This window comes from Acinonyx jubatus, chromosome C1 (assembly GCF_027475565.1).
Source record: "Acinonyx jubatus isolate Ajub_Pintada_27869175 chromosome C1, VMU_Ajub_asm_v1.0, whole genome shotgun sequence".
In the NCBI taxonomy this organism is placed as follows: domain Eukaryota; kingdom Metazoa; phylum Chordata; class Mammalia; order Carnivora; family Felidae; genus Acinonyx; species Acinonyx jubatus.
Genome location: NC_069381.1, coordinates 1,867,729 through 1,881,686, shown reverse-complemented (window position 1 = coordinate 1,881,686; position 13,958 = coordinate 1,867,729). Strand labels below are relative to the sequence as shown.

Below are 13,958 nucleotides of genomic sequence, written 5' to 3'. Positions count from 1 at the left end.
GTGACACTGTCCCCGCCACTAAGAGGAAACCCCACTTGCCAGATTAACTCTCTTGCTCTCCGTCTGGGGAGAGGGGCCTCGGGGGGACCAGCCCACTCGGGGAATGCTTAGGGGGTCTGGGCGTGGGAGCACGGCCCCTGGTTGTGTGTAGTGACCGTCCGGGGATGGCTGGAAGGTGGGCACAGGAGGGAAGCCCAAGCCAGGCCGCGTGGAGACGGGCTGGTTCCGAGTTCGAGAGAGCGAGAGGTTGGGGTGAAGAAGCACCAGGCTCAGGCTGGGGGACACCGGCCTCTGTTCTCGGCAGGAGGGGGCGCTGCTGGCCAGAGCCGAACACCAGGACCCCCGGGCCCAGGCGACCCCGTCTCCCCATTTCCCCGATGGCTTGTGAGTCGAGTGTCGTCACGGAATCACCAGCTTTGCTTCCTTTCTTTACTTGTTTTTCTAGCCAGAAAGGGAGGAGCGCACGTGCACACGTGTCTCTCTCTGCAGGACGATTTGCCCCCTAAACGCAGCCCCAGTGGAAACAGTGATTCCAGCCTGTCTCTTGTTCACACAAATCCTCGGCCGCCTGGTGTCCTGCTCCTGCCGCGGGGGCTCTGGCCCCGGATTATCGCGTGCTTTCATCGCAGTATCTATTTATATTAAAGGCCCTGCCTTCTTGGCCGTCGGCGTGGCGGGACGTGTTCTAGGCTGAGGAGGGAAGAGCGCGGCCTCGTTGGATCAAATCTGCCCTTTTTGGGAGGCGGCTGATACAGAGGAGACGGTCTATAAATACACTCGGGTCGCCCACCCGTCCTCGGGGGAGCAAGGCCATTCCTCAGCTTGGGCTGCCCTTGCTGGCTGAACAAGTGACGTGTCACTGTGTCCCGGCCCGGCTCGCTGGTGCCTCGTCACTGGCTGCTACGAAACCCAGATTGGGAACTGGCCTCGCGCACGACCCCCCCACCCCCGCCGGGGCAGCTCCCGGCAGGGCCTCAGGGCCGGCCCCGCGCCCGGTCGTGGGGAGTCCGGGCCCCTTGGCTCCCACCGCTCTGCTCGCAGGGTGGAGGGTGTGGCAGCGATGCTGGGGCTACCGAGGACCCTCCTGGGGGCCCGAGATCCTCACGGGGCGGCCGGACCCGCACGCTGGCAGCTGGCTCAGAGCCGGTGCGGCCCGCGGTGGACGTGAGAGGGGCCCCCCGGCCCTGCCGGGGTGCAGAGTGGCCCTGGCCACCGCATGTCTTTTGCTCACAGGGTGTGTGCGCAGATGCGCTCCCACGCGACACTCACTCTAGGGAGGGGCCCTTTCCGGAAAGTGCCCACGGGAGGCTGACCACCTGCGTGCCCGACACCACCCTCCCAAACAGCCAGCACACGCTCCGCTCCGCGGGGCAGGAGGCACCCTGGGAGGCCACGCCGCCTCGGCTTGCGTGGTCAGCGGGGAGAGGGCTTGGGGGCGTCTGGGCAGATCCCACAGTTGCCGTGTGCATCCACGCAGGGGGTGCCCGGCAGGTGGATGCCGTCTGGGCACGCCCGTGAGCCCGCACCCCTCCAAGCAGCCCGTCCTTCCTGACCGGCGCGCGCTGTCTGCGCCCCTCCTTGCTCGTTTGCGGGTTCGCCTTTCCAAGCCCAACACGGCCTTTACCACGGGCCGAAGGAGGCTCCGCCGGGGTTTGGAGGACGTGCAAAGCCACACTTACGTGCCATTTCCCAAGCGTGTGCCACCCTATCTGAGGCACGTGTGTGTGCAGGCAAGCCGGTCACGGGAGCTGCGGCCCCGGGGGCCCGGCCAGGCTGCCCCACGCCCTGCCCACCCACACGGGGAGTCTGTGCAGGCGGTGCGAATGGCGGTAGAGACCTATGGTCCCTGGAGCTTCTGTCACTAAATATGCTCCAGGGAGACTTCGCCGAGATCTCCGCGTGCCCGGAAAGGCGGTAGCTTTTGAACCTCTGCACGACTTCCTGCTCTTAAGCTCATTTAGAAACTCTGAGCTGCTATTCGATGCCCCACGGTGGGACTCCCTGGGACCCTCATCCACAGAATGCAGGACACACACCTGCAGTCACCAAGTCCCAGCCCCTGGCTCCCACTCACATCCGCTCGCCTCTTCCTGACCCCTCCCAGGGGGAACCACTGGTGCACCCCAGGGCGCACAGGTCTCCATCCAGGACCTGCAGGTGACTGGGGGCTGAGCGGCCGAGGAAGGCTGGTGTCTGGATCATCTCTAGCAGGGCAGCTGGAAGCTTGGGCTGGGGACAGCAGCAGGAGGAGGGCACAGCCCCAGCCACCCGACAAAGGCCTGACCGGCCAGTCAGCCCTGGGTGTCCCACACCAGAACAGCATCGCTGAGGCGTCCCACAGCCCCCAGTCCTCAAGCTCCTAGAGTTCCTCTTCCTCACACAGGTGTTGTGGGGTCTGAGAGGCTCCACCCCCCCAGCCCAGGGTCAAGGGCCAGGCCTGGGCTAGAATCCAGGCTCTGCAGCGTGGCCCTGAGCACCTGCTCCCCTAATGTCTGCAAGCCTCAGTTTCCTTCTCTGCCACTAGGAGACAGTGTGGCCCTGAAGGGTGCTATGAGATCGTGTGTGTGAAATGCTGACCCCATGCAATCCCATGGGGATGATGAGTCCAGGCAATTCTGGTGATAACTCTGCACAGGTCACGTGGGTGACGACTGCACAGTCCGTGTGGGTGATGACTCTGCACAGTCCGTGTGGGTGATGACTGCAGAGTTGATGTGGGTGATGACTGTACATTTCGTGTGGGTGAGGACTCTGCACAGTCCGTGTGGGTGATGACTGCACAGTCGATGTGGGTGATGACTGACTGCACAGTTCGTGTGGGTGACGACTGCACAGTCCGTGTGGGCAACAACTGCACAGTTCGTGTGGGTGACGACTGCACAGTCCGTGTGGGTGATGACTGCACAGTCCATGTGGGTGATGAGTGCATAGTCTGTGTGGGTGATTACTGCGCAGTCGATGTGGGTGATGGCTGCACAGTCGATGTGGGTGATGACTGCACAGTCCGTGTGGGTGACTGCATAGTCCGTGTGGGTGACGACTGCACAGTCGGTGTGGGTGATGACTGCACAGTCGATGTGGGTGATGGCTGACTGCACAGTTTATGTGGGTGAGGATTCTGCACAGTCCGTGTGGGTGATGACTGCACAGTCTGTATGGGTGATGACTGCAGAGTCGATGTGGGTGATGACTGCAGAGTCGATGTGGGTGATGACTGCACATTTCGTGTGGGTGATGACTGCACAGTCAATGTGGGTGACGACTGCACAGTCTGTGTGGGTGACGACAGCACAGTCGATGTGGGTGATGACTACACAGTCCATGTGGGTGATGACTGCAGAGTCGATGTGGGTGATGACTGCACAGTCGATGTGGGTGATGACTGACTGCACAGTTTGTATGGGTGAGGATTCTGCATAGTCCGTGTGGGTGATGACTGCACAGTCCGTGTGGGTGACAACTGCACAGTCGATGTGGGTGACGACTGCACAGTCCATGTGGGTGATGACTGACTGCACAGTTGATGTGGGTGATGACTGCACAGTCTGCATGGGTGATTACTGCACAGTCGATGTGGGTGATGGCTGCACAGTCCATGTGGGTGATGGCTGCACAGTCCGTGTGGGTGACTGCACAGTCCGTGTGGGTGACGACTGCACAGTCGGTGTGGGTGATGACTGCACAGTCGGTGTGGGTGATGACTGACTGCACAGTCTGTGTGGGTGATTACTGCACAGTCGATGTGGGTGATGGCTGCACAGTCCGTGTGGGTGACAACTGCACAGTCCATATGGGTGATGACCGCACAGTCGGTGTGGGTGACGACTGCACAGTCGATGTGGGTGACGACTGCACAGTCCGTGTGGGTGATGACTGCACAGTCGGTGTGGGTGATGACTGCACAGTCCATGTGGGTGACGACTGCACAGTTCGTGTGGGTGATAGCTGCACAGTCCATGTGGGTGATGACTGCAGAGTCGATGTGGGTGATGACTGCAGAGTCGATGTGGGAGACAACTGCACAGTCCGTGTGGGTGACGACGGCACAGTCCGTGTGGGTGATGACTGCAGAGTCGATGTGGGTGATGACTGCACAGTCAATGTGGGTGATGACTGCACAGTCCGTGTGGGTGACGACGGCACAGTCCGTGTGGGTGATGACTGCAGAGTCGATGTGGGTGATGACTGCACAGTCAATGTGGGTGATGACTGCACGGTCCGTGTGGGTGACGACTGCAGAGTTGATGTGGGTGATGACTGCACAGTCCGTGTGGATGGTTGCTGAGTGCAATTTGTGTGATTGGCGACAGTGCAAATCACTTGACGTGATGGCCGAGCACAATCTCGTGTGAATAACTCAGCACGCTGCCAGGTGAAGAGGAATCTTCCGTGGCTTCCGAACTCCTTGAGAATAAGGGTGGTGACCCTACGCTCGCTCACAAAGTCCCCACGACCTGGCCCTTGGGACCCGTGGCCCCTCTCCTCTTAGTCCCCCTCACTTACTCCCCCACACACGCCAGCCTCAAGGCCTCTGTGCTCCCAGTTCCCGTCCCAAGCACCTCCGTCCCCCGCAGGGGCCCCCTCACACCTGCCCGTCCGCCGGGCGTCCACCAGAAAGCCTCTCGTTTGACAAGCCGTCCTGGCCCCCCTGCACTCACAGGACCAGCGCCCGCCTGGGCCACCCTGGACACTCGGAGAGCCTCCTAAGCCTGCGCCCCGTCTGGGCTGATAGGCCGGACGCACGTGCCCTCATCGTTCATCTGGTCTAGCCTCTATCTCCTCCACGGCGCGTAAGCTCCGTGAGGACAGGGGCACTTACGGCCACCACCTGCTGTCCCGACAGTGCTGGGGACCCAGGCCGGGCTCCCTAAAGGCCGCGGAGGGGTTGAGCAGAACTCGGTGAGCGTCACCGGCATTTTCACGCCTCTCAGAGCTCCGGCTGGGGTGTGAGTGTGGAGGAGAGTAGGGAGAGCGGGGGGGGGGGGGGGCGGCCGGGCTGGGGGACCACTTACATATGAAAGGTTTGACGGTGCTGTGGATGTGCTTGTGCTGCTTGAGACCCGAGGACGTGGCGAACGTCTTCCCGCAGTCGGGGCAGGCGTGGGCCCGGGCGCCCACGTGCTGAGAGCGGATGTGCCGCTGGAGGTTGCTGGGGTCTGTGAACACCTGGGGGGACAGACACCTTTGCTCGCTCCCCTGTGGGCCCAGTTCTGGCCGCCGGGTCGGGGGACGGGGGGCGGGTCTCACTGCTGCTCTGCCCCCTGCACCGAGCCTGGCCGGGAGGGGTCTCTGCCATCGCGGTGACCCGCTGGACGGCCTGGGGTGAGCTGCCCGTGTCCGCCAGACTGTCCCCTCAGCGGTAATGCCTGGGGGAGCGGTGGCCGGCGGGGGGGGGGATGCTCCGGGCACGCGCTTGGAAAGCGTGGCCGACCCGAAGCGCTCTGACGACGCGCTGGCGGGTGGGGGGCAGGAGCCCGCCCTGGAGAGCGCGGGGTCGGGTCTCCCTGCGCCCCCTCCCGCTGCCCTTCCTCCGTAAACCGAGAGCCCCAGAGGGCTTCCGGTGTCTTATTTGCACCCTCCGTCCGCACGCGTGTGGGGGGCACAGGCGGGGGCGTCGGGCGCGTTACCTTCACACAGTTTTCACATTCGAAGCGCTTGCCACTGTCGTGGGACATCTGGTGGCGAATGAGGTTGGACTTCCAGTTGAAGGCCTTGGGACACTGGTCACACTTGTACTCCCGCTCCTCTGTGTGCACGACCATGTGCTGCTCCAGGCTGCACGCGGACAGGGGGCTGGGGTCACCGGGGGGCCTGCCCGCCGCCCCGCCCGGCCGCGGCCCCTCCCGTCCCCACCGCCCCCTGCCCAGAGACGGGAGTGAGTCCCAGCGGGCAGCGCATCTGCCCGCCTCCTCTCTGGACGGGCCAGCAAGACGGAGGGCGGAGACGGCCCTCCCACATCCCACGGGGAGGAAGGGCTGCCCGGACAGAGCTCAGGCCCTCGTGCAAACGTCTCCTCCAGGCGGCCGGCGGCAGGGCAGGACCCCGGCTCACAGCTCCTCGCTGCCCCTCGGGGTAACCTTAACCTTGAGGCTGACCTCAGACAAGGGGCGCAGAAGCCGCCAGCACCGCCGAGAGCCCCGGAGTGGGAGCGAGGCCCGGGAGACCCAAGGCCATGCCCGGCCTACCCGCCTGGCACACACCGAGGGGGCGGGACGGGGGTGAGCGGGTGGGTCCCCGAAGGTGGGGAGGACACAGCCGCCGGGAAGGGGCAACTGTGCCTGGACGCAGGAGCCACTCCTCACCCCTTCTCTCGGGGGGTGGGGGGGGAACGTCCTGGCTCGCCTCCTGTCCCAGGTGTGACCGTTAATCTCCGTGAGCAGAGCAGTAATACATCACGGCCCGTTAATTACGGGGCCCAGCCATCCATTTACATCAGAAACGCTTGGTTCTCGAGCCCTGGCAGATTGTATCTTTTTCCCTGTTGTTAATTGTGATTTATGTGTTTATGTAAAGAAAACACGGACCCTCTTGAGCAGCGCTTACCGCCCAGGGTCTCAGTTGGGATTTGCCCAAACGCTCATTTTCTTAGTCATCTGTTCAGGGTGGAGGGTTTCCCATCCCCGGGGAGCCCACGGTGGGATTGGCGTTCGGTTCCCAGCGACACCACCGCCAGTCAGTGACCCGACGGGGCTTTGCTCTGACCGTGCAGAGCTGTCCTGGGGAGATTCTCAAAGGTCGGAGGAGGGGCCTACCTCGGACGAGTCGTCATGCTTCTCGCAGGAGCACTGGGACCGCATGCCCCTGACGCTGTCCCCACAAAGCCCAGAGGCTCATCTTTCCGGGGGGGCTCTCAGGGGTCCTCGGGGCCCCCACTTCCCAGGGGGAGGGCCAGCTCCTGCCTGCTCTAGGCTGACCACGTCCGGCCGTCACATGGCGGGCCTGGTGTACCGTGCCCACGCCTGTGAAACCTCCCAGGACAGGTGGGTTCCATCCCTGGAGCAGAGGCCGGTGCCCGGGGTGGGGGATGAGGGACCCCCGGGCGGCCTTGAGCCGCCAGCTCCCGCCCACCGTGTGAGGAGTGGTCTGTGTGTGCAGAGGGTCCGGGGCACCGCACGGACCCCGGGACAGCAGGGTGTTGCCATCCTGCCGTCCTGGTCTTAGGCCTTGCTACGGGAGTGGCCTTGGGACTTGAGCCCTGCACGTCTCGGGGTCTGGCCTGCATTTCTCGCCTTCCCCGTGGTCTATCTCCAAGGCTCAGCCCTGACTGCAGAATGGCAGGGCCAGAAATATCTCTACCGACCACGCGGATCTTCCGGGGGTGGGGGGCACCGGCCAGGGGTCAGAGCCGGGAGCACCTGTGGCCTGCAGCCACCAGCTCATGGGCCACGCTGTGTGTAGTGACAGATGAGTGGGCAGGGAGGGGTACCTGCCCCGAGGTGAGCCACACTGGAGGGGATGCTGGTCTCTCCCTGTCCCTAAGGCTCTCTCGGCTCGTCGGTGTGGACAGGGCTGAGGGCCGAGGTCCCAGCTGTGGTCCCAGGGTCAGCTGGCTCTGCTGACCAGCTTGGGGGCCTGGGGGGCAGTGAGGGGGTGAGGAGCGGGGAGGACAAGGGGGGTGCGGGGGGAGGGGAAGAGGCCTGGGGGATGGGGGGCAGCCGCACCTGTACTTGTTGGGGAACATCCGTTCGCAGTCCTTACACTCGTGGGCCTGCTCGCCGCCCCCACCGCCGAGCCCCTCCGGCTTGAGCTCCTCGCCCAGGCCCTCGTAGAGCGTGGCCCCCACGGAGCCGCACGCGTACTTCTTGTGGCGCCGCAGGTCCAGCTTGGACTGGAAGAGCTCGTCACAGGCGTCGCAGCGGAACGTGGGCTCCCCTGCTAGGGACAGAGGGTGGGAGGTCCGTGGGAGCGCGAGACGGGGCCCAGGCTCCGGGCCCGAGAGGGGGTGTTGGGGGTGGGGGCGGCGGGCCCCGCTTCCCACACCGGCCGCTCCCGCTCCTGCTTCCTTTCCGCCCTCATCCCGGGCCGGGTGCGGCCGCCCCGGGGACCTGGGGACCGAGGGGACCCTGTGTCCGCACCATCAGAAATGCCGAGAAACACCGGGCCCCACCCCGCGTGGCAGGAGGCCACGCCGGGCTCCAGAAGGCCCCGCGCTTGGGAGCAGAGAAGGAAGCTGGCCAAGTGGTTTGTTTATGAATCAGGGGAAAAAAGAAGACAGAGCTCTAATGCATATCGTAAATTACTGTCGTCAAGGTCAAACAAATTAAAAGGGGGGCAGCTATTATTAAGTTTACGAGGCGGCATCCTGACCACCGTGCCAAGCCAAACAACCCGCTCAAAGCCGTAAATTTCCCAGCGGAGACGTCCTCTGGGCCCATCCCCGAGCCCCCACCCGGGCCACTGCTTGCGAGTGGCTTCTCCCCAGCGCCGTGTCCCCTCCCTGCCCGAGGACGGGACGGAACGCTTGCGCTGAAAGCTGGGACCCAAGTCGGAAAGCGTGCCTGCGTGTGCGTTGAGCGGATGTGTGCATGCTCGTGTGCTTGTGCACGGGTGTGCGGCTGTGAGTGTGCGTGTGCACGAACGTGTGTAACTGAACACATCTGCATCCTTGTCTGTGCACCTCTGTGTGAACGTGTAGAGATATTTGTGCATCCACACTTGTTTGTGTTGGTGTGCGTGCGTACTCGTGTGCGTGCGCCAGAGCGCGCATGTGCTTCCGTGTGCGGCTACACGTGTGGAAATGTGTGTGCTGGCACATGTTCACACACGAGTGCGCCTGGGCGTTAGGGCACCTGTGCACGTGTGTGTGGGCGTTAACGTGCACGCTTGCTCTGCACGTGCAAATGTCTGTTTCTGTGCACACATTTGTGCACACGGTTGGCATGTGTTGTGCATGTTAAGAGTGAGTGCATGTGCACATATGTACATGTGAGTGCACACGTGTGTGAATGTTTGGTTGTGTGCAGTTGTGCGTGTGCTATGTGGCTGTATTTCTGTGCGTGGCTTCTTGTGTGTTTGTGTGAACGTGTGTGGGTAAACAGGTTATATGTGTGCAAGAGTGAGCCTCTGTGTGTGCCTGTGACCGTGTGTTGGAGTGTGGACATGTGTGCCTGTGCTTCTGTGTGTGTGTGTGTACAAGCTTGTGCAGAGCTCCGCCTTAATAAGCTGACCCAAATGGCCTGCCCCCGAGGGGCGTGGAAGTCAAGGACGCAGGGAGGTGGGGGCACAGGCACGCCCCCTCCCATGTCAGAGAGACCACCGGAAACATCTCAGAGTGCTAAGGACAGGGAGGGGGTGCTCTGCAGCCCGGACAGGGGGTCAGGAGAGAGGGCAGGCCACCTGTTCCCGACCAGAAGCTTCCCTGAGACTAACGTTGGAGGCACCGCTCCCGGTGTGTGGTCACACCTGGCATCCCCACCGGTGGCACCTGGAGGCCCCCACTCCCCGACACCCAAGGGGCAGGCTCCGTGGGAGCTGGATCCGAGATGCTCCGGGGCCTTGGACGACCCCCTCAGGTGCACAAATGTGACTTCTGTCCACATCTTTGCGTGGAGGCAGACATCTGGGTGACGGGGCGGGGTGGGGGTGCTGCCGAGAGGGGCCCTGCGGACAGGCCGGGCAGGCTCCAGTGCTGGTCTGACGCACCGTCCGGGCCTGCCGGCCTGCCCATCGACCAGAGCGGGCTGTCAAGAAAGTGTTCGTTTGGAGGAATTCAACACAGATGGGGACAAGCAGCTCTCGCTTGTCTGGGTCAGGGAGTCGAGTTACAGCACCCAGCCCTGCTCCGGGCGAGAGCCTGGCGGGGGCCCCCCGTGTGGGCCTCTGAGGCCGCGAAGGCTCTGCCCCATACACCTCCCCGAAGGGCCGCAGACGCATGGCGAGCTGCGAAACGGACCAGGAGGAGGCAAGGCCAGCCGGTCCACACCAACCGCAGACCGGGGGCTGGAGGAGGCCGGGAGGGCGGCCGCCCCAGTGACCCTTCAGTGCGTCTGTAAACACAAAGACCAGGGCAGGCTCCCGTTCCTGCGAGGGGCAGACCAAGGGGCGGGAGGATAGGGACGGCGGGGCCCGGGGCCGCCCGGAGCACCAAGTCAGAGAAGGCGCTGGCACAAAACCCATGCGGGCACTGGGCGGGCCCCCTGGGTGCCAGGGTGGAGTCCGGGGAGGGGGAGGGGCGCAGGGAGGGTGCACATCACCGCGCCATCATCCCCGCTAGTCTCTAACGCATCGCCTTTGCGGGAGAACCGGAGCGTCCGCGGGAAGGGCCGTGGACAGCGATGGGGACCCTGGAGGTCTGGGAGCCCCCACGCAGCAGGCGCTGCCATAGGAATTTCCCGGTGTTCGCGGATCTAAGGCCCGTGCCAATCCACGCGCTGCCGGGGGGAGAATATTCTTACCCCCGATTTATAACTGGGAAACGGAGGCCGGGACAGACGGAATGGCCGGCCCAGGGCGCCCGGGGAGGAGGGGGCAGAGCCGTGTAACTGGAGCCTCAGCACCGGGCGGGGCCCTGGAGGCAGGGTGGCGGAGTCCCGCCGTGTGCGGCCCGGGGAGAGCACCGAACGGGCCGCGAGAGCTGGGCTCGCCCTGGCGTCTCCTGCAGGCCCGCCTCGACTGAACACATGTGGCTTTCCTCTACATCTGAGGACCGAGAGCCCCATTTCACAACGGGGCCGGATGCACGGACCCCACAGAAACGGCCCCTGTGGGTTTGTTCTGACTTCCTGGGGCCCTCCCACTGCCACCGGCGCCATGAGTAAGTTAGAAACGCCAGTCTGTAGTTTGTTCTTTCTGGACCCAACTGGGAACAGTCCCAGAAGTTTGAAATTTGACAACAAATACGAGAAGAAAGGCTGACCCCACCCGCCCATAGCATCAAGCAACCCATTCTCTCAGTGGTGATCTGGAATTTGGATTTAAAATGAAAATCCTGCCTGATTCTCACTCTGACGGCGTTTGAGGACCTCCTAGAGGCCACGGAACTGACTGGAGATACATGTCGCCCTCCTTCCCTGCCCCCTCATCCCTCCATGGACCCACGTTTGCCCTGGTTGAAGGACAGAGACGGACACCGGACATGTCTAAGCCTCAGTCCCCCACGCCCCGTGCCGTGGCGTGGACAGGTGTCCCAGCATCTCCCACGCAGGTAAGGCGGGCGTTGAGTGCACACGTCCGGGGCACGCTGCACGGGCCACAAAGGATGCACGCAGCCATGTGGGTCCCAGGGCCCGGCGCAAATAACCCCACGTGAAAAAACACCAAAGGATAGGTTATATTCTGGTTATATTGTGTTACGTTGTATTATATCATGTTGGTATGTCATATTATACTACACTTATATCATATCATATAATGTTACGTTACATTGTATCATATTCCTCATACGCTTTATATACAAGTCACTGCATCCTTGCGACTTCTTTGGAAGGCGGAGCGAAGTTAACGATTTTAAGCCTTTCTCGAAAGAAAAGCATACTGGAATGGAAATGATTTTCCTTATTTTCTCCCAAGATCAAGAAGCTTTCCCACAAGGGAAATCTTTCCCCTCCGTGCTGAAAGAATAAGCAGAAAATAAAAAGTCGCCTCAACTATTGAATGAACCTGAACGTGGCGTCCCTGTGCTCTGAGTCCCTTGCAGGGAGACCGGAACTGAGTTTCTTTCCAAAGCCGCGACTTTCAAAGAGCATTTCCAGGCCGGGATCCACCAGACCGGCGCCCTCGGCCCCCAGTGGGCCGGCACCCAGGGGCCCCCGTGTCTGCCGCGATACCTGAACGCTGTCCCCGCCCAAGGCCCCCGCCCGCAACAGCAGCACGAAAAATTGTGAGTCAGCTCCGAATCTGGCGGAGGCTCCGTGTGCTACCCAAACCACACCGGGCCCGGGCCACGGCAGCCCGTGCTGTGCATGTCACATCCACACCCCGCCTGTCTGTGTGAAGTCCCGTCCGCAACTTCACAAGGCAGGAATGTGACAGAAAAATAAATCGGTGCCTAATGGCTTCCGAGAGCCAAGGGGGACACAATTATGCGGTATCTGCATGGCAATGGACCAGACCGGAGGCTCAAAAGCGCTGGAGAACCCACTCCAAATTCCTGCCGTGATAAGGGGCCTCTGCGTTTAGCTGGGGCCGGGAGAAAAGATTTTTATGATAATTATCTTAGCGAGGAACGATTTTGCATTTTCTTTCTGTGCGATTCTGAGTTTAGCTGGGGAGGGGGCAGCCGTTGGGGGGCTGGGGGATGACTGTGACAGCAGAGAGTATGAAAAGTCAGATATTTGATGCTAGACCATTATGTGTGGAAAGCAATTAGCCCACAAATGTTTGATGAATTATTAGGGAGATGTGGACCCGGCTTATTTTAAGATCAGGGGGCCTGGTGGGGACGGGGGGAGGGGGAAAGCAATCCAGGTTTTTTAAAACCTTTTGGAAGAAAGAAGTTTCATTATACAAACGACATTCCCTGGCCGGGTGCTCCCCGAAGGGGAGTGGGTTTATCTTTCCGAGCTCTCGTGTGCTACCTGAGACCCATAGGTCTTTTCAACGATTATTTTAAGGAAAATGAGCCCATCCCCTCACTACCCAGACCTCAGCCGTTAATTTTTCTTTTCTTGACGGCCTAATTAAAACCAAACTTGAGAGGCGCGCGCAGATAGGATCCGGCTCCGTGACGACTTGGGAGCGGCGGCTCAGGGACATGGGCCGCGGGGAGGAAGGACGCAGCCGCCGGGCCAGGCTCGGGGATCGAAAGGGTAAATTAAGGCAGAGATCTCCGTGTTTGCTCCTGGCCCCGGCCCATGCCACTCCCTGTCGTGGCATTATTAGAGGAACCTGCGGTAAGTGGCGTTAATCATTAAGCCTCTGTGCCTTTGGAGGGGAGGGAAGGAAAGACAGGAAGGGGAAAAGGCGGCCTCCCGCCTGCTCCGGCGTGAGCTGAGCGGAATCACCAGCCCCGGCTAGAAGGGGAGGTGGCTTTTCTGCTCCCTTGTGGGGTCTCAAAGGGAAGACGCCGCGAGCTCAGCGGTGGCACTCAGGGAGTTAACCACCGGCCCTCCGCTGCCAGTGCAGGGTTCCTCGTTCCTCGGAGGGACCCAAACGCTGTTCCAGAGTCCCCAGGTGAACGGCATGTTGCTTCACAGTGGGGACCAAGGAGGAGAAGGCCGCGTTCCGGAAACGCCAGCCTGCTTGCGGCTGGAATTTTCTAACACCCTCTGAGATGTAGGTGTGTGTGTGTGTGAAGGAGGAAGGGTGGGAAGCGTGCCCGGGGGACGAGCACCGAGTGACGAGTCGGGAGCAAAGGACAGGAGGGCGGCTCTCCACACACGGTTCCGGGGGCTCAGCTGCCGTCCAAGTGCCCCTGGGGCAACGCCCCAACCCGAAATGTCCCCTCTCACGACATCAGTTTCCCCTTAAGTTTTCTCTCGGACTCTGCTGTCAACGATAGACCAGGCACCGCTTTCAGAGACCTACACGCCGGCACTGCCCTCTCTGAAGTGATCCTGAAACGTCTCCCGCGGCACGGAGCTCGGCAGGGTGGAGGTTTCCAAGCCACAAAACCATGCTGCTAATAATACAGTTAAAAAAAAAAACCAAAACGTCCCCCGGGACACTTCCACGACAAAGATATAATGCCACACGATACCCATTGGCTCCTATGGCCCGAAGTCCTGGCGGGAATTCGGCGTGTGGCTCATATAACCCACGGCGGGGAGAGTGTGACGCTTCAGTAGAGAGCTTGTTAGGAGGGGGCCGGTCCCGCCGGCCCGGGGTCTGAGCGGCGGGCCCCGGCATGTGGCAGCAGTGACGGGCGGCCTCAGGAGGGGGGGCTTACCATCCAGACCGGGGGGCACCGGGCCCAGGGAGTACGCGCCTTCCTTCACGTGCACCAGCAGCTCTTCCCCAGGCTCGATGTCCTTGATGACTTTATAATAAATCTAGGCGGAAAGGCAGAGAGAAGGGGTGAG

At 61.9% G+C, this 13,958-nt stretch overlaps 1 protein-coding gene across 16 annotated transcripts in view; it reads right to left on the bottom strand.

Moving 5' to 3' along the window:
* PRDM16 (PR/SET domain 16) overlaps window positions 1–13,958 on the bottom strand; it is a 313,927-nt gene that overhangs the window by 24,509 nt on the left and 275,460 nt on the right. For 9 of the 16 annotated variants that reach the window (XM_053205846.1, XM_053205835.1, XM_027060654.2 and 6 more), the window contains 4 exons: window positions 13,826–13,928; window positions 7,662–7,875; window positions 5,628–5,775; window positions 5,013–5,166 (listed from right to left, as the gene is read on the bottom strand). In XM_053205846.1, the coding sequence (XP_053061821.1) occupies window positions 5,013–5,166; window positions 5,628–5,775; window positions 7,662–7,875; window positions 13,826–13,928 (619 nt within the window). The remainder of the gene's footprint in view (window positions 1–5,012; window positions 5,167–5,627; window positions 5,776–7,661; window positions 7,876–13,825; window positions 13,929–13,958) is intronic. The other 7 variants (XM_027060655.2, XM_027060658.2, XM_053205834.1 and 4 more) reach the window with 1 other exon arrangement.